The sequence below is a fragment of the Sus scrofa genome, chromosome 7 (genome assembly GCF_000003025.6).
Source record: "Sus scrofa isolate TJ Tabasco breed Duroc chromosome 7, Sscrofa11.1, whole genome shotgun sequence".
NCBI classification, from domain to species: domain Eukaryota; kingdom Metazoa; phylum Chordata; class Mammalia; order Artiodactyla; family Suidae; genus Sus; species Sus scrofa.
The window spans coordinates 20,681,561-20,701,641 of record NC_010449.5 but is presented as its reverse complement, the minus strand read 5'-3'; the positions used below and the strand labels follow the sequence as shown (position 1 = coordinate 20,701,641).

Sequence of the window (20,081 nt, the reverse complement as noted above, 5' to 3'; positions counted from 1 at the left end):
AAAAGAAAAATTTCTGTCCTTCAAGAAAAGTTAAGACAATAAAGAGAGAAACCACAGACTGACAGAAAACATTTATAATGTATGTATTTAACAAAGGACTTGTACCCAGAAAATACAATGAACCTTACAACTCAATAAGACAAGCAAGCAAAAAAAAAAAAAAAAAAAAAAGAATAAAGTTTTCAACAGACATTTCACAAAATATATACAAATGGCCAGTAAGTACATGAAAAGATGCTAAACATTATTAATTATTAGGGAAATGAAAACTGAAACCACAAGGAAATACCATTTTACACACCACAGAATATCTAAAATTAAAAACAGTGACCCAGTGTTAGCAAGAGTGTAGAGGAACCAGTCCTGTCATACATTTTGGATGGAGGTAGACAGTTACAACTACTTAGGCAAAAGCTCGCTGTTTCTTATAAAAAATTAAACAAATACTTATACATCCCAGCAATTCCACCCAAGAGAAATGAAAACATGTCCACACCATTGATTTGTATGTACGTGTGGATACCAGCATTTTTCACCATGCCATTAACTAGAAACAATCCAAATATTCATCAACAGGGGGATAGATAAATGCATTATAATGTGGCCATATAATGAAATACAGCATAAAAGAGAATAAGCTATTGACACATACAAAGACATGGAGGAATCTCAAAAACACTTTGAGGAAAATAAACCAGATGCAAGACTGCATATGATATAAATTTCACTCATGAAATTCTAGGATGGGAAAACTATAAGCTGTAATAACAGAAAGCAGGTTGGTCATTGCCTGGAGCCAAGGGTATGAATTTATTTATTTATGAATTATGATTTCATAATTATTTATGAATGTATTTCCCTTGTGCACAAGGGAAATAAATGGATAGAAATGTTCTGTATCTTGATTACAGTGGTAACTCATTGGTATATAAAATTCATTGAATTGTATAATTAATACAGGTACATTTTATTATGTATAAGTTATTCCTCAATATAATTGATTTTTTAATTATATTATTGGCTGGAATGGGGGAAAATTATTTTCAGGATAATTAAGCACAGTATAAAATTAAGAATCTTATAATTGACTCTATTTATACATGAAAATCAAGGAGAGAAATAATGGCATGATTAATTAAAATTAAAAGCAAACTTTAAATTTTATTTTAGCCTAACTAAGGCTACCGTTCAATTTTCCATCTTCCATTATTCTGGTTGTTTTATATTATCCTAGTTTATCAACTTATCTATCAAGGAAAAGCTATCAGATAAATTCATTCATATGGGGATATAAACATATGCTAAGCCTTAGTGAACACCTTAATTTCTAAAAAAGATACTGCTTAAACAAACAAAACTAAAAAAATCAACTTTCAAAAGGAATTTTTATTAAAGTATAGTTGATTTACAATGTTCCTTCAGTTTCTGCTGTACAACAAAGTAACCCAGTCATACATATACATACATTCTTTTTTTTTTCATACTACCTTCCATCATGTTCTAACGCAAGAGATTGGACATAGTTCCCTGTACTGTACAGTAGGACCCCATTGCTTATCCATTCTAAATGTAATAGTTTGCATCTACTAACCCAAATTCCCCATCCATCCCACTCCCTCCCCCAGCAAACACAAGTCTGCTCTCCATGTTGTGATCTGTTTCTGTTTTGTAGATAGGGTCAAAAACTCAATACTTAATGGTAAGATTCTACATACTGAAACAAGTAAATGAGAAGATCTGGAGAACAAGTCCTTCTAGATCCTTCCTTCTCTCCCTCTCCACATGAACACATACCCTGGCCCTCATCCAAATGGGATTACCAACACCAGCCACCTGGTCTAATTAGGGTTCCTATTAAGTAGCTCAACAACTGGGGTTAAGGACTATGCTCCCAGAATGGGTTATGTCATATTGGTATGTCCTATCTCTCACTATGCCACATCAGAGTACCTGGCAGCACTTTGTAACTGTTGGAATTTGAGAGTCTTTCACTGGGAGGGTGAAAAGGTAAAATGAGTGAGAGGGGGAGAAGAGGGAAAGATGCACACCTCAGAGGAGCACTTTGCAGTCATCAGGATTTAGATAACTAAAACAACAGGAAAAGGTTAAAAACACGTTGAAAGCTCTTAAGAAAAATCTTAGAAACAGCATGAGATCACAGTAGCAGAGCCTGCCTGCTCTCCACATTATGGAAGTATACAACCTAAACGTTCTTCAACAGAGAAACAGGAACACTTTATGATTTATTCTTTCAAGAGGATGGACTCAACCACATGTATATACATCAACAAAATCAATACCACATGGGAAAAAAAGCAAGCGACCAAAGTGTAGATACAAAAAAAAAAAGGTCAGTACAGCAGGACAGCACTTGATATTACTTTGCCTGTCCTTGAAAATTCATTGAAATGATGTCACATGCATCTAATCTTTGGGAAATTACTTTAAAAATTTTTTTTAATTAAAAACAGGTACTGGGAGAGTACAACCCCTCTTCAGAAGCATGGCTACCCCTAAAGGGGATAGATGGTAAGGTCTTCAGCTTGTTACTTTTTTATTTCTGTATACACAGTCTGAAGCAGTAAGTCAAATGTTGACTTTTAAAAATCTGGTGGTTGGACCTGCAGGTTTCCATTACATTATTTTTTGTGCTTTTCCATTCTTGCAGGAAAGCCCAGTAACTACAGAGCTGGGCTAGAAGGAACTGGTGGTTAAACGGTTCTGCAACAGCCTCACCCCCGCCCTCCTGCCCCCACCCCCCCGCCCCCGGGATCTCTACTCAACTCACCTCTTTTTTTCTGGCAGACCTGGGATCTCCATTTTCATCACCTGACGATTCCACCAGGATCAGTCCTTTCTCCAAAGCTCTCACCCTTAGAGAAATGAGAGAGGGATTCAGAGACTAATCAGAAGATCCCCAGGCATTTCAGCCTCAGACCCTAGCTTAGGGGAGGGACGCGGAGATAGATACCTATCAGGTGAAAGGACCCTGGGGCTGCGCGAAGGAAACTGGCCAATCAGAAACGCCAAAAACAAGCGCCGCGTGGGGCGTGCGCCAGGCATTTAAAAGCACGGGGGGGGGGGGTTGCTCGCAGCGGCCGGGGGCGGAGCCAACTCTGTGGGCGGGGCTCCTTCGCAGTCGACTGTCGCCACTAAACGCGGCGCCGCAACCAGGGCTCAGAATCGCATTGGTCCTGTTTCTGGCGCCGGAATTCGGCCTCATGAAGTCTCCTCCGCTTCGGAGTCTACCCTGCGGCCGCTACATGGCCAGTCCCGGTCCTCTTCGCAAACCCTGCTGCCTTGCTGCTCTCCGCGCGCGTCTCCTGAGCAACCGAATCTCAGGTTAAGAATCACAGATGAGGAGAGCTATGGAAACTGAGGAGGTAAGTGAGGGGAAGGGAAGGAGGGAGATAAAGTAGTACTTTAAATTGTGTTCAAATGCTGTGACTTGGAACTTTTCTTTCAAAAATCAGCTCTAAGGAAAACAGGAGAAGTGAAAACCTAGTTATATACAATGATGTTTATTTCACCGCTATTATCGCAAGAAACCACTTGAATGCATGTGTGATTATGAAATTGCTGCAGTCATTTAAAAAACCACAAATTAACATTTTTTTTAGTGCCGTGGAGGAAAGCTCACATAGGAAGAAAAAAAAGCAAGGTCAAATATATATATGAGGAAAGTGATCTACCACCACTGTAGGAGTGTTCATTCCTTAGAACTGGGAGTATTTCATAGTATTCCACAATAAATGTGAATTTTAAAAATTTTATTATTATTATTTTGGCCTGCACTCTCAGCTTATGGAAGTTCCTGGGCCAGGGACTGAACCCGCGCCTCAGCAGCAACCTGAACCACTTTGGAGACAATGCCACAGTGGGAACTCTGCAAATATCTGTTAACTGAAGCAGTAGATATCTATAGCTATTTCCATATTTATATACAGGAAGCCGGGGAGAGGCAGAGGTAGCAGTGAATGCTGTCTGAGAAGTTGAGCTCAGACCTGGATGTGGTAAAGTTGGTAACTAGGACGTGACCCCAGAATATGAGGTTCTGGAACAGAAAGACTATGACAGGGAAGGTGGAAAAGGTAATGACAGGTGCATTCCTGACCTGGTTCCCAGTGAGCACATGCTGCCATTTTGACGCATTTCCTCTGAGGCACTGTGTAGACGGGGTCTCAGAATTATTCCCATGAAATTCATTTGATTGGAGCCTTATCCATCCACACCATCCCTCTTTGGTTGAAGTTCCCCTCCTGGGATGTTAATTCCCCCCACACTTCCTGTCTGCCCAGCTGGTGATCAGAAAGAATGAGCTCACCTAGCTTCAGAAAAAAGCAGATAAGCAAAAGACTACCCTGAAGCTAGAGTAGAACACATTATGGTCAAAGGCTTTGGGGCCAAAATGACCTTGGCATTGTCTAGAGCCAAAGAGAAGGCAAAGTATCTGGAAGTGAAAAGTAGGAAGAACAGATTATTAATCCAGAAAGGCAAAGTCTGGGGCCCAGTTTGTCTTCTAGGCCATGGTGAGACGTTTGGACTTGACCTAAGAGCAGACTCTTTCTGTGTGGGTTGGTCTGTATTCCTCTGCCTCCCTCAAGTGCTATCCTATCTGTCCCTCCTGCTGTGGCCTGACTGTGACTCTGGTTCTCTGCCACAGCATCACGTATACTCCACTATACCTAATCCTTCATGTAGTTACCAGGGGAGGAGGTGTCAAAAAAGTATGAGGAAGGGGCATCTATATATAAATATATAAATACATAAATATATATATTGGCTTCTGCCCTTGGTTCCTAGCACAGAGCTTCTAAATCCCTTGGAACTTCCTGGATTATAGGAATGTCTCTTGTTCTGATGAGACACCTCTTGGTGGGCTCCTGGATTCAGGATGGGGGCTGATCACCAGAAGGACCAAGTCATGGTTAGTAGCTTGGAGCTTTCAGTCTCACTTCCCATCCTTCGGGAGTGAAAGTGGGGCTGGAGGTTAAATTAAGGTTAATTATGCCCAGGGGATGAAAGCTGTTGTAAAAATCCTCAAAGTACAGGCTTTGAAGAATTTTAGAGCTGGTGAACACCTCCATGTACTGGCAGGGTGGTGTACCCCAGCTCCATGGGGACAGAAGCTCCTGTGCTAGGGACCTTTCTGAACCTTATTCTATCTTTTCATGTGTTATTTGTATCCTTTATTGTATCTTTTATAACATAGTGGACCAGTAGACAAAGTGTTTCTCAGAGTTCTGTGAGCTATTCTAACAAATAATCAAACCCAAAGAGGAATCATAGAAACCTCCACTTTATAGCCAGTCAGTCAGGAGCGTAGGTGACAGCTTGGACTTGAAACTGGCTTCTGAATGGGGTGGGGGGGGCGTGGAGACAGTCTTGTGGGGCTCAGCCCTTAACCAATGGGTCTTCTCTAACTCCAGTTAACGTCAGAATTGAATTGAATTGTGCGACACCCAGCTTGGTGTGGGGAAAAAACAAAACATATCTGTTGTCAGACATAAAGTGAAATATTGTGAGTATGGGAATCGTGGGAAAGTAAAGGAGAAGTAGGAGGTTTTTCCTAGACACATGTATCCTGCCTACTGTCATGTATACTCGATGAATAACCCAAAGATGTAGTTAGAAGCTGGTATGATATTGCTTCTTAACAAAAGAGCAGTAGATTTTTAGACAAGTGACAAAACAAAGGAAAATAACTTTCCAGGTGACACATTGAGAGGAGACAAATACATGGGAGAAAGTAACCCTAAAAAAGGACTAATTTTAGAAAGATTTGTTTTGTAGCTGCTTCTAGTACCTCTCTGGGTTGATAAGGATCTGAGTTGTGCCCACAATTAACTTCTGTCTTTCCTGGCAGAAAGGGGGTAGGGGACACCTTTACAAGTCTCTGTCCTGCTTTTAGGCCAATAGGAGGACAGAGAACTTTTCTTAGATCTGTTTGTTTTGATTTGTTTTTGTTTTCCTCAATTGCTTTCAGCTCAAAATAATTCTTATGCTGAAGTGATATATTTTGAGGTTGGTACATTCTGCTACCCTTCACTTTTTAGTTACAAACCAGCCTCTGTCAGGAGCATGACTAGGAGAATGCTGACAGGGAGTGTGGGTGATGGTCTGACTTTTTCTGTCTTCCTCATGATGGAGGCCTAACCATGCCTCTGACACCCCAAAACACCTCTTTTGCTTCATTCCCCCTACTCCTAGAGAATCGGTGTCACAGGACCTCAATATCAACAAACATCATTTCTTGTATCAACTATTAATCGTTATAGCATTTTGCAGTTGTGTGACATTTTTTGGTCATCCTTAATGTTTGTGTTTTGGCCAACTTCACCATGGTCCTGTCATTAGTCACCTCAGGTTTGATAAATTAGGTTTGATATGGAATATATATATATATTTTTTTAGGGCTTCACCCATGGTATATGGAGGTTCCCAGGCTAGGGGTCTAATCGGAGCTGTAGCTGCTGGCCTACGCCACAACCATAGCAATGTGGAATCCGAGCCTGTGACCTACACCACAGCTCATGGCAATGCTGGATCCTTAACCCACTGAGTGAGGCCAAGGATTGAACCTGCTTCCTCATGGATGCTAGTCAGATTCATTTTCGCTGAGCCATGACGGGAACTCTGGAATATATTTTTCTAAGTAAACCTGGGTGTAGTTAAGGTTCACTTGGTCATATGTGCAATACAATAAAGACTGCCAACAATCATGCCAGCCATAACTATTGACTGAGATTTTAAAATATTTCAAGAGAGCTGGATCTAGCACAGTCTGGAAAATATCACCTTCTTTTCCAGAACTGAATCCCCCATGAAAATTCATTTTTACTCTTAATCTCCTCCCCATTTGAAACATCTTGTTGTAAGCCAGGTTTAACTCTTCTCTTATGCTTTACTTGGTTGCTGCTCAGGCAGAATTCACGCTGAGCCATCTACACTTACCAGCCTATGTTCAAACCCAAGCATTATTTCTTGCTAGCTGTTGTGAGTTTAGAGCATAATCCAAGGCTACGGCTCAGATTTTTATTCTAGATGTCAGTGGCTAGAAGAGTCCCTGTCATCTTGATTTTCCTCTTCTTTTCTACAGTTGACAGAGACAGTTACAGCTTCCCCTGGTCCCCCATCCATGGGTGGAAATGGCATCAAACAAACTGGGAGATCTCACCATCCTGGTCACCCAAAGACTCTTGGAAATCAAAGCTCTGAGCCCACTGGAGAGGGAAGGAGAGGACCAAGCATGGCCTTTGCTCTGAGGTTGCTTTCCCCTAGCTCAGGCTGACTATATGTGGTATTTTTACAGTCATTATAGCCATTTATTCAATGCTGATTTATTAAGCATCCACTAAAAGTTCAGCACTCTTATCGGTACAGGGAAATAACAGTGAAGAAAACAGACCAAGTTTCTACCCCCATAGAATTTAGATTATCTTCTCTATCAGTTAAGCCCAAAAGGAGACTTTGCTCCTTTCCTTACTCATCTGGAGGAGGCAGGAACAAAGGAGAATATTGATAGACCTGGAAATAGGGCCGGAGAGTATCTGAGAAGGAGGCCTTCGGGAAGGTGAAGATATGGGAGCCAGTAGTCATGTTGTAAAAGGATACAACTCCAGCCTCGCAGTCCAGAAAAATCCCTACGACCAGGGGCTGCTCCCTCAGTTGAAGGGAAGTTAGAGGAGAGGTAAGCGCTACATAGCCTTTCTTTTTGCACAGTCTGATGGCCCAGAATCCAGACTGAGGCGTCTGTACCAGGCCAGTGTCCCTCTGCACATTTTCCATACAGACTCCTAAATCCCACCCAGTTCCCTCTCCCACATCCACTTCAAAGTAATGTTTTCCTGAAGTGAAGCCCTCACAGCCCAGGATACAGGGTAAGGCACTAAATCTCCTAGAAGAACTTTCAAGATTCTCCTGGGGGGATCCTCGAGTCACTTGTCTCCGATCCTCAGATAGAACTAGTTCATAATGAGCTGTATCTGGATCCAGTGTCACACTGACTGAAAAAAAAAAAAAAAAAAAAAAAAAAAAAAGACATGATATTTGTTACTAAGAGTACAATTTATTTGAAATAAAACCAGCCTATGTTCAAACCCAAGCATTATTTCTTGCTAGCTGTTGTGAGCTTAGACAAGTCATTTACTGAGCCTCAGTTTTATTAAATACAAAGTAGAGACCATCGTATCTGTTACCAAGATGGTGGGGAGGATTGAATGAGCTAGTGTATATGTTTAGTGTTTGGTAGAATTCCTAGCATATGGTAAGTGCCCAGTGAGTGGAAGTAATAATAATGACATTATTATCATCACCATCGTCTTCAACATCATCACCCAGAGAAGCCAAGTAGCAGAACTAACCAGAGTTAATACGGTTACTCTTTTCTCCATAGCCCTTCCTCTCCCTTGTAGGACTTCTAGGAATCAAGGAATGTTGAAATAGAAATGATCCCTTCCCCATCTTGACTTAATAACCTCCAACACTGAACAACACAGCTAATGTCATAGCTTGTTACTAGAAATCCCAGAATTTTACCAAGGCCTCAGAAAACACACCTAGTCCCATACTTTTAAATGTAAGCCCTTCTTTCTTGCTTCAGATAATATGCCATAGGGATTAGAATAAGATATTACACTGATGATAAATATATATGAAAAATATCTGACTAGAGTTGAGTAAGACAGGAAAAGAAAATGATGAAGTTTGATATTGGCCAGCAATGCAGTTTTTAAAAATGAAAAGTAGGAGTTCCCATCGTGGCTCAGCGGAAACGAATCTGACTAGCATCCATGAGGACGCAGGTTGGATCCCTAGCCTTGCTCAATGGGTTAAGGATCTGGCGTTGCCATGAGCTGTGGTGTAGGTCGCAGACTCGGCTCGGATCCCAAGTTGTTGTGGCTGTGGTGTAGGCCAGCAGCTATAGCTCTCATTCAACCCCTAGCCTGGGAACCTCTGTGTGCAGCCTTAAAAAAAAAGACAAAAAATAAAATTTAAAAAAATAAAAATGAAAAGTGTCAATGGGATGTTCCAAGCAGAGAATTAACAAACTATTGGGTTAAACACCAATAAGGTGGACTGTGGAAATAAGGGAAATCAAGTCTTAGGAAACACTTCCTGTGCTAGATGTTCTCCATCCATCCCTCCAGATCACTCCCTATCTTTCTCCAGCCTGCTCTGTGTCCAGGAAGGCTAATCCCTGTGGACACATCAACCAGGCTCCTTGCCCTCTGCCTGCTATGGGTTAAGCCAGTGGGAAGCACTCGAGGAGACCATAGGTGGGAAACAAAAAAAAAAAGTTAGGAGGAGTTCCCATTGTGGTGCATCGGAAACAAATCCGACTAGTAACCATCAGGTTGTGGGTTCCATCTCTGGCCTTGCTTAGTGGGTTAAGGATTTGGCATTGCCATGACCTGCGTAGGTTGCAGATGCAGCTCGGATTCCATGTTGCTGTGGCTGTGGCATAGGCTGGCAGCTGTGATTATATGTCATTCAGTAAGCCTCCATCTTCCTGGCAGATTTGTTCTGGGGACTCGCCTGAGCTCACTTTGAAGAAGTAATTGGCCATGTTGGGAGGCCCATGTGCAAGCAGCTAAGGGGTGACTTCTCAAATTTGAAGGCAGACTCCAGCCAACAGCCAGCAAGGAGCCAGGTCCCTAAGTCCCATAACCATAAAGAAATAAATTCACCCGACAACCTGAGTGAGCTTGGAAGAAGATTCATCCCCAGTCTAGCTTCCAGATAACACAGCCAGGCCAACACATTCATTGCACCCTTGTGAGACCCTAAGCAAAGGACCCAACTAAGCAGTGTCCAGATTTCTGACTCACAAAACCTGTGAGATAATATATGTGTGTTGTTCTCAGCTACTAAATGTGTTTGCAGCAATAGATAATACAGCCACCAAATAATTTCAGGTCTAGGTCCAATTTTGCAGCCAAAAAAGTTATGAAAAAAACTGAGTTTTCAGAACTCTTTGAATTTTCTAGTTGTGGATAAGAGATTGTAGAAATATAGCAAGCACTGATGAAGAGAATTAAGGGAGAAGGAAACTCAGGCTTTGGAATTGATGAAACTTGCTTTTCATCATGGTTTTAACATTTACCATCTGTACTATCTGGGTCAAGGCTCTAAAACATGAACCACAGTCCATTATACTCACCTACTTTTCCTGCATTGCTCTGAGAAGTGAACGAAATAGTAACAATAAACACTATGTCCCAGCCTCTGTGCTAAACACTTTAAACATATTTTAATTTTCATGGTAACCCAATACAGCGAAATATTCTCATTTTCCAGCCAGGGAAATTGAGGTGGGTATTTGCGTGGAGTGACACAGCTGATAAATAAAAGAGCAGGAATTTGGCAGATCTGCACGGATAACCAGTGTGCTATGTCCCTGTCTATGCACTGAGGCAAACTGACAAGGGAGTGTGACCGCTCCACTGAAAATCCCTGAATGGTTCTCTGGTTGTGGACTTGCCAAGGGACAGATGGTGAACGTGGTTCCCTTTAGCATTTAGGGCTTCTTCACATACCTTGATGGCTCCTTAATATCTTCTTCACATCAAAGTAACGCTCAGAAACATTGCACACAGTATGAAGGTCCAAAGAGAGAGGCTCTGGTTTGTCTAACTTCACAGCCCAACTCCTAAGAATAAGCAGAGGCCAAGACTTCTTTAGTGGTAAATCCTATTGGGCTCCATATACCCACACCCCTTCCTTCCTGCAATCCATACAGGACTCACCTGCTCAAAGTGTCTTTCACATCCTATGGAGAAACAACAACAAGAGGTAAGTGTGGGGACATTGGTATATCATGGTGCATGGCATGTGGGGCTGTTCTCTATAAACACTCCTTCCAAAGAAGCGAGTGACCCTAGCCTTAGATACTGATGGATACCCAGATAGAATGATCTCCATCTGGGCCTCTGGATAGTTAACAGTTCAAGACGTCTATCTGATATCTTCCTTGCAGAGATCTGTCGGGGCTGCAGTGTCTGTAGTCACATGTACCTGTGTGGGCTGCTTAGGGAAGAGGACCAGGGGCTTTGCCTCTGCTCCCTCTAGAAAGACTTGCTTTCAGTGACCTAATTGCCTACAGAGTAAACCCATATTAGAGATCACTCATCACAAAGGTCCATAGTGGTGAATCCACAGATAGCCCCTGAGACTGGGCAGCAATTACTCCATGGTGGTAGAGTCACTCTACATCCTTGATCTTACAGTTCTATTAGTGGGAACTAGAATAAACAGCTCCAGTCAGAGTTTATGTTAATGGGCTGTATCTGTTGTGCAGCTGAAAGAAGGCCCCCAATGAGCTCTGGAGGGCTCTACAAGCAAATCAGGGAGAAGGTTATCCCTCATTGTGGTTCCCTACTTTATCATCCCCTCATGTGGAGGAGTATTTCAGGAGACAGTTTGATGGTCAAGGTTTTGTGAACATGGGACAGATGCAGATGGTAGCAAAAGTGATCCCATGGTTCCATGTGGCCAAGAAACCCACCATATCCATAGTTTTCTAATTCACATTAAGGCACTCTAGACCAGTGGAGGCTACCTTGCAAATATTGACATATATCTAAAAGAAACGTTACTTTAAATTCCCTACACTGGAGTTCCCACTGTGGCACAATGGAATGGGCAGCATCTTGGGAATGCTGGGACCTAGGTTCAGTCCCAGCCCAGCACAGTGGGTTAGGGACCTGGCATTGCCACAGCTGTGGCTTAAGTGGAGACTGTGGCTCGGATCTAATCCCTAGCCTGGGAACTCCATATACTACAGGGCAGCCAAAAAAAAAAAAAGTCCCTACACTAATGTGCCCCTTTTGAGTAAAACAAGCAGGACTTGCTAAGCTTCCCATGCTCTCCCACCATCCTCCTAAAAGCTCAGAAGCAGATGCCTTCTGTCCTTTCTCCAAGTGCATGGCCTTACCTGAAGCAGATTCTGGGCTGAGCCCTGACATTTATTCTCTAGTTCCAGGATGTGGCTCTGGAGTTCATGGCTCTGCTGTTCCAGATGGACCTTATTGTCCCTCAGTCTCCTCAGAGTCTGCTCTTTTTCTTTTTCTAGTTTCCATAGATAAGACTTCTCTTCTTCATGGAGGAATCTCTGGAGATTCTTAAAGTCAGACTGGATTTTTTGTTTCTGAATCTCTATCTTCTCCTAGAGTCAAGAAAGTATTCTCAAAAGGGGGAAGCAAACCAAATGTCCATTGCTGGATGAAGTGATAAACAAAATGTGATATATAGATACAGTGGAATACTATTTGGTCTTAGAAAAGGAATGAAATTCTGATACATGCTGCAACAGGGATGAATCTTGACAACTTTATGCTAAGTGAAATAAGTCAGAAAAAATTTTATAATGATTCCACTTCCATGAGGTACCTAGACGAGTCAAATTCATAGAGACAGAAAGTAGAATAGTAGTCACCAGGAATTGGGAGAAGGAAGGAATGGAGAGTTATTGTTCAATGGAGTTTCACTTTGGGGTGAGGAAAAAGTTCTGGAGATGGATAGTGGTGATGGCTGCATAACAATGTGGAAGTACTTAATGCCCTAGACTTTGTTATATGTATCTTAACATACTCATACACAAAACGGCTACCTTAACATTATTTTCCCCTGAGTCATGAATTTCCCCAAATTCCCTGCTGCAGATTCATCCCCAGGAGGCAGGTACTCAGGTGTGGAGGGGATGTCACAATTCTTTATAGTCACCTGATTAATTTCCTTCTTCAGCCAAGATACAAAAGAGAGGGTAACTTATTCATGGAACTAGAGCCAATGTCAAACACTTTGTCAGTTGCAAAGATTAAAAATGAGTTTTTATTTGGGATATAAGAAGGTAGCTCTGAGTCTGAGGGAATTTCCTAAAGCAAAAGCTTATAATGAGCATCACTACGGCTGGACTTTAAGGCAACCAGGCAAGTAGGAGAGTCATGATTCTCAGCAGCAGGAGGGCTGAGTAGCAGGCTTTTATCATAGTTAACTGCAAAATATTCATCCCCCAACCCAGGGTCCATTTACTTATCTTTACGTGTAAGACTGATAGAAACCAAATGATATATTTTGTGTGACTCGGCTTTCATTTGGGGAGCTAAGAATTGCAATTTCCGTTACTGCTTTCTTTACTCATGCAGTGTTTCAATGATTGTGATGTTTCAGTAGAAGGGTCATTATCAGGATTTCCATATATATTACAATATGTATGGATCCTCTCCACTGCCCAGGATCCCAGAAATGAGAGAATTGGAAGTTAAGTCCTCTGAGAGTTCAAATTTAACAGCCATTTGCAAAGGATTAGGGCAGAGAGGTTGGAAAGTTGGAAGAGACTTCTGAAAGAGGCAAAATGGATCACCAGCCTGTGGGATTTGACTGCAAGCTGATGGATTATGTAAATATTTCCAGAAAGGAACGCTCTCTGATCATGAAGAGGCTGGCCAGCCGCAGAAATGGTCTTAGAGACCTAAAGTCTGTAGTGGCAAGTTGTAGGTTCTTGGAGCACTTTGATCCTCCTTATAAATCAAATAGATTTCCTCCATCAGCCTCATAAGTTTGAGTAACAGAAATCTCAACCTGAAGTGATTCTGTTTTCTTAGTGCTCACAAAAGTTGTTTTCTGAACCTGTGACTGAGAACCATACCCTGTATTGTGGTACATGTGCCAAGACAATAAAGTTAATGAGGCCTTTAAACCAGGAAGGTATTTTGAGATATTTAAAAATTGAAACTTAGTCAAAAATGGCTCTAGGTAAATAGGCATGTCAATTCTGGTTCTTTTGACTGAGGTATCAGAATCTTGGCCGTTAATACTGAAAGGCTAAAAGGGTTGGAGATAAATTCTCATCAATATAGACAACAAGCAACATAAAAACAAAAAGTGGCTGCTTCTTTGGGTTTTATCTATTTGGTCTGGTTTAGTGAGAACAAGCCATTACTAGGTTTCATCCGATCACCCCTATGTCCAAACCCTAGGATGGAAAATTGCTTGAGATCAATAAACCCAAACTCTTACATTCCATTCAGTTATTTGCTTTGCCGTGAACATCTTCAGCTTCATACATTCCTCTTCCAGTTGCTTCAATTGTGTCACTGCTTTCTGGAGCTCTTCCTGAAGGAAAATAGTGGGTCAAATAAAGTCTATTCAATTTGACAACTCTTCATTAGGCATCTACGGGACATCCAAGACTATTGGAATAACATTGAATATGGATTGAGTCCTTACACCTTGCTAGGAAGCCTGCTGCGGGCTGTGTTGCAGTAACGTATTGGATCCTCTTGGCAAGTCTGAGCAGTTAGTAGGCTTTTTAACATCATTTCTGTGCAGGAGAACCTGAGGTTTAGGAAGGGGATGAATAACTTGCCCAAGACACTATAACTGGTAGGTGGTTGAGCTGTTATTCCAGCTCTTCTCCTGACCTAGAACTGAGCTACATCTACCACTAACAGTCTTGCCAGGAAAATGCTGCACATAAAACAAGATAAAAATCACCTAAAAAGATTTTATGAAATAATATGCTGACCCAAACAGAACTGATGTCAGAGTGTTTGGCACACATGGAACTTTGTATGTATTATGGTGAGTAGGGCAGGAAAGACCAGGATGCCAGCTGAAGTTATTAGAAACAGTTAATGGAGGAGGGACCCTCTGGTATCTTTTGAAGAATGATAAATGATTTAGTATCCATATTAAATTTTTAGGTTATTTTTCAATATAGTTTCTCACGTTTTCATGGGAAGCAAGTTTAAGCTTAACCAAATTGCTAGTTGTGGTCAGTACTCACAGACAATTGTCTCTGTCCTAAACCCAATAAGCATACTCATTAATTCTCCAGTGTTCTCAAGAAAGGGCTCTGTGGAGCTTGTTAGCAAAAGACTCTGTCATCCTTGCTATGTGTGAAGTGCTGTTCTAAGCTTTACATATATTAATGTCCAGAAAGCTTATAACAGCCTTATATGTATGTATGTTGGGGAGGGAAGGAACTGTTGTTATCTCCATTGACTGTTGGGGAAACTGCAACATGGAGACATTGAAAAACTTGCTCAAAGTTACCCATCTAGTAAGCAGTAGAACTGAGATTTCAAACTAGGCAGTCTGACTCCTGAGGCTTAGAATCATCACTCCATGCTTCTCCTTTTCTTTTTACTTGGTGGGAAATAATTCCAGTGGGAATATCCCCATTACTGAATTAGCTGTTCCATGGAGTTTTAGGAAGAGTTGCCATGTGCTGAGTGGGGTCAGTACTGATGTGCCCTGATGGAGGACCCAGAGCCTAAGTGGAAGATCACCTCCACCTCACAGGTAAGGGAACAAGGAGCTCACACTGGGGTCAGTTTTCTCAAATCTAGGCCAGGCGGAAAAGGAATAAAAGGCAGTAGGGCTATGCCCACTCCTTCATTTCACACTGATAAAGGGGAGCCTTCCTCTGCATGCTTTTGAGTGAGAAACTTAGGAGTTGCCCAAAACCTCTCTCTCAGCTTCATCCTCCATGACCAACTATTTCCAAATCCTCTACTCACTCCCCTTCTTGAGTCTGACCTAGAACTCTTCCCTTCCTCCTTCTTACAGAATAGTCTGAATTCTGCTCCTCGATATACCTTTCATTTTATCAGCACTTGAATGCTCTTTTTAATGTCAGTCTCATCTTCCACTTTTTTTTTTTTTTTTTTTTTTTTTGTCTTTTTGCCATTTCTTGGGCTGTTCCCGCGGCATATGGAGGTTCCCAGGCTAGGGGTCTAAGTGGAGCTGTAGCTGCCGCCTGCGCCAGAGCCACAGCAACTCGGGGTCTGAGCCTCGTCTGCAACCCATACCACAGCTCACAGCAACGCTGGATCCTTAACCCACTGAGCAGGGCCAGGGATCAAACCCGTAACCTCGTGGTTCCTAATCGGATTCGTTAACCACTGAGCCACGACAGGAACTCCTCATCTTTCACTTTGAATGAAAACCCCGCTGTGGTCAGGACTACTCTCGGCTAGGATTTAGACTCTGCCCTGATTCCAAGGTTCTGGGCCCTGATTTCCATTCCCATGAGATCACCTGCCTTTCCTGTACACACCCTCTGGTCTGGTCACAGCAAGTCAGGTAAACTCCCAGGGCTGGGCCTTTGCACATGTGAGCCCCTCTGTCTGGAATCCCCTCTCTCTTCTCCACACTTCTATATGTGGTTAATTTTTATGTGTTCTTCTGGAGTCACTTTTGGGGAAATTGCCCCATTCCAAATCAGCCAAACCAGGGGACTCCAGGCAGCCTTTGTGTTGGTTTGTCTTTCCTACTAAACTATAGGTTACCTACAAGGTGGTGTCTTTGTCCCCTGTGTTTTCAGACTCTATCCCATGGTCTTGTACATTGTGGTTTCCCAGATTACATACAGAGTGTGAGGCAATAGGACATGCATGTGGGTGTTGGAGCACATGGCAATCAGGGCAGGGAGAAGGTCATCAAAGTGAGACTGGCTAGGGACAAGAGTCTGACCATTCCGGTCAGGATAGACCATTAGGACCAGATTCAGTGAGGACCCCTCATAAGAATGACATGATGAAAACTTTATTCTAGGATCCTGATCTTGGGTTTCAGGCTAAATAATCTCAGGTCTCAGAGTGGGGTGAGGGGCAACATGAGGCCAGGTACTTGCCAAACCCCTCTGGCCCACCACTTACCTTGTAGCCTTGGCACGCGTCTTCCACCAGAGTTGTGGCGTGCCCTCTGTGCTGTGGTCCCCGATCACAGCGCCAGCAGATGAGCTTGCCTTCATTCTCACAGAACAGATGGAGCTTCTCTCCATGTTCCTCACATGACATTTCCTGGTCCATCTCCTTGATGGCTTCAATGAGGCCTCCCAGCTGCACGTTGGGTCGGAGGCTTGACATTTTAAATGGCACCCGACACTGGGGACAGGAGAATGTCTCCAGCCATGGCTGCATTCGGCAGAGATTCTCAAAGAAGTTCACAATGCACGAGTGGCAGTAGCTGTGTCCACAGCTGATGCTCACCGGCTTAGACATGAGGTGCAGGCAGATGGAGCAAGTGGCTTCCTCCCTCATCTTCCTGGTGGTTGTGGTTGAGGCCATGGCTTTTCCTGAAAAGCTCCAATATTGGATTTAGAGGCAGAGAAGAAGCAGCCAGAATTTTCCCACCATGTTCAGAAATTACCTCACCTGAGCCTCTGTGATGCACTGGCTACCACTGGCCTCCACAGGTCATGAGGTCTTCTTTCTAGAGAAAAGGAATAGATTGGAATTTAGAAAATGTGTACAATGTAGCTTTGTTGTGGAGTATGGTAGCCATTATTACCTGTGGCTATTTAAATTAATTACAATTAAATAGAATTAAAAATTCCTTTCTCACACCCACTAGCCACATTTCAGTTATTTAATAGCTGCAGGTGATGGATAGCTAAGATAGCCCAGATATGGAACATTCCATCATTGTGAAAAGTTTTCTTGGACTAAGTGCTGAGAGAGAGAGACAAGGTAGGCCTCCTCAGCAAAGTTGCAGCAAGAGAGAGAACTCAGTGAGGGACTGTCAGACTCTTTCCCACTCTAATAAAGGTTGAGAATAACTAGTACCAGAATTATTTCTTTGTAACTGGTAATGACACTTAGGTAACTGGGTGGTCTATGAAGATTCCATTGAAACAATCCAATTTGACTCTAATTAAACTCCCACTCTTACCCACAAAGAACCATAGACACCAGCTTAATAAAATCCCCAGTGGAGACACAATCAGGATGATAGTGAAAGTAAAAAAGACATCCAGAAGAACCAGGGAACTCTATTAGCCCTCCCTGACCTGACAGAAAGAGAATTAGAAAAAGCTGGGGGAGTTCCGTTTGTGGCTCAGCAGGTTAAGAACACAACTAGTATCCATGAGGGTATGGGTCCGATCCCTGGCCTCACTCAGTGGGTTAAGGATTTGGCGTTGCCATGAGCTGTGGTATAGTTTGCAGACGCAGCTCAGATTCTGCATTGCTGTGGCTGTGGCCTAGGCAGGCAGCTGCAGCTCCAATTCAATCCCTAGCCTGGGAGCTTCCATATGCCGGGGATGCGTCCCTAAAAAGAAAAAAAAGGGGGAAGAGAAGGGGTTGGTTATGGGTAGCAGAGTTCCTGGAGAGCTAGGGAGGTTAACTGTTGCTTCTCCAGAGCAGGACCTGACTCTCAGGAGAACTGCAGGGTGACTGGAGCACGGGAGTTTGCAGAAGCCAGGATGTGGGGACATAGGAAGCAGATGGGGAAGGTAGGGCCTCTGTGGGACCCTGGGTGCTGGACCCCTGGTGTCCTTCAATGAGGACCCGACAACCCAGAGACTTTGGAGGAGGGAACAGGAGTGAAGAAGTCAGCCCTTTACCCACTGCTGCAGCTGCTTCGGGACCCCAGCCCTGCTCCCTGCTTGCCTACTCCTGGCAGTTGGTCAGGGAGGGCAGTGGAGGCTGGAGGAAGTTTAGAGAGTGACCTTTCTTTTGAAGTGACAGTACCAGAATTAAGAGCAGGGATTCAGCCAAAGTTACTGGAGAGGCCATTTCCCTCTAATAAGTAGAACCGGGCTCATGGAGCCACAGAGAATTTCTTCCAGAGACATCTGTTCTTTGGCAGGTTATCTCGCCCAGAAGGTCCACTAGGCTCCTCTCTGCCAGGGATACTGTGCTCCTGGGGAGAAGGACCTACCTCCCCTCCTCTGAGGCCCAAGGGTGCCTGTCTTGGGCCTTCACTCACCTCACACCCTGGATCTTCTGAGACTGGATGTGGAGGGTGGGAAAGGAGAAAGCAGACAGGGTGTGAGAGCTCTGAAGCCAAGGCCTGGCCATTTTCAGAGTTCCAGCAGGCTCTGTTCTCAGAAAACAACCCCTACCCACCCCGCGGCCGCCCACCACCACACACTCACATGCACATGTCTCCTAGCCCTCCGCCAAGAAAACCTGGGCCTGGACCTTTTCCACTCCCGTCACCACAGATAGTCACACACTCTCTGCTAGATCCCTCCGTAGCAGCCAGGAAGTTCACGCAGGCTACAGAAACTCAGAAGTGAAACTACTGTGGGAGGCGGAGCTCTGCCCAGCTGAGGAGGAAACCAGTGAAAATGTGCCCATCTCTTTTGCACTCTGCTTATGCTGAAAGGGAGGGGAGATGCTAAAGAAATTTTTTTTTTTTTTTTTTTTTTTTTTACAGCAGTAAAAGGGATGGATTGGTAATTCAGGAAGTTCTTTTGTGACTCTAGCACAGAGGATCTAAACCCAGGAAGTCTGCAGAGTTCACAGACTCTGACTTGAGATCTTTCTGCTTTTGCCACCAAACCCCTTGGGATTCATAACCTCCCTGGCTGATGTTACGTTTTGCTATTTTTAGGCTGCTTGTTGTTTTATAACTGCTCTGAAGGATGTGGTGAAAAAAAAGGGGTGGTACCATAATGGGGCTCATTGATGGCAGAAAATTTCTCCAGGCAGTCTCCCATTCTTTGCCCTGATACCCTGTCTCATCTGCCTCCTCAGTGTCCCTGTGAAAGATTCTCATCCTTATCAACAGTCAGAGTTGGGCACCAAGGACAGCAAACGGAACCACTAATGGCCCAGCAGTTAGTGGCCTCAGCTGAGAGCCATGTGAGCTGGGAGCATTGCTCAGTGCTCTCTGGGGGTCTAGGGTTGAGTACTTAGTGCCTCAGCTCCAGCCTCTCCAGTTCAAAATAGAAGCAAAAATACTGGGCCCACCCAATTTAGAGTTATTATTTAATGTGAAAAAACTAACTCAAAATAAGACCTTGCCACATGCATAACCTTAGGTGTAAGAGGTATTTGTGATAAGTGCACAGTGTTTGCTTAGGAAATAAATACATGCAGTGGCCCAGGGGAGCCAGTAAGGATGGCTAAGGACACAGGCAGGAGAAGTTAAGTTTGGATTCTGAGAGCTGCCTGGGATGAACTCTGGGTCCTGGGCCCCTGGCTGGGTGGGTCAGTTGCTGACCCTGGAAGTTCATGGTCTGTGCTAAGGGCATTGGACCTGCAGCTGGAGACTGGGGGGAACTTGATGCAGCCACAGTCCTGCTGGTTCAGCAGCTCAGGCTGGAGGCAAAATTGTGAAACAGC

At 43.5% G+C, this 20,081-nt stretch overlaps 1 protein-coding gene across 2 annotated transcripts; it reads right to left on the bottom strand.

Moving 5' to 3' along the window:
* TRIM38 (tripartite motif containing 38) lies at positions 7,302-19,106 on the bottom strand. Of its 2 annotated transcripts, XM_021098423.1 has the most exons (8): positions 18,887-19,043; positions 17,163-17,220; positions 16,665-17,083; positions 14,020-14,115; positions 11,936-12,166; positions 10,749-10,771; positions 10,539-10,651; positions 7,304-8,006 (listed from the first exon to the last, which is right to left on the bottom strand). In XM_021098423.1, the coding sequence occupies exons 3-8, from the start codon at positions 17,073-17,075 to the stop codon at positions 7,483-7,485; spliced, it is 1,398 nt and encodes a 465-aa protein (XP_020954082.1). In that variant the 5' UTR covers positions 17,076-17,083; positions 17,163-17,220; positions 18,887-19,043; the 3' UTR covers positions 7,304-7,482. The 2 variants fall into 2 exon arrangements, with proteins under 2 accessions (XP_020954081.1, XP_020954082.1); XM_021098422.1 differs by having other exon boundaries at positions 7,302-8,006; positions 16,665-17,220; positions 18,887-19,106.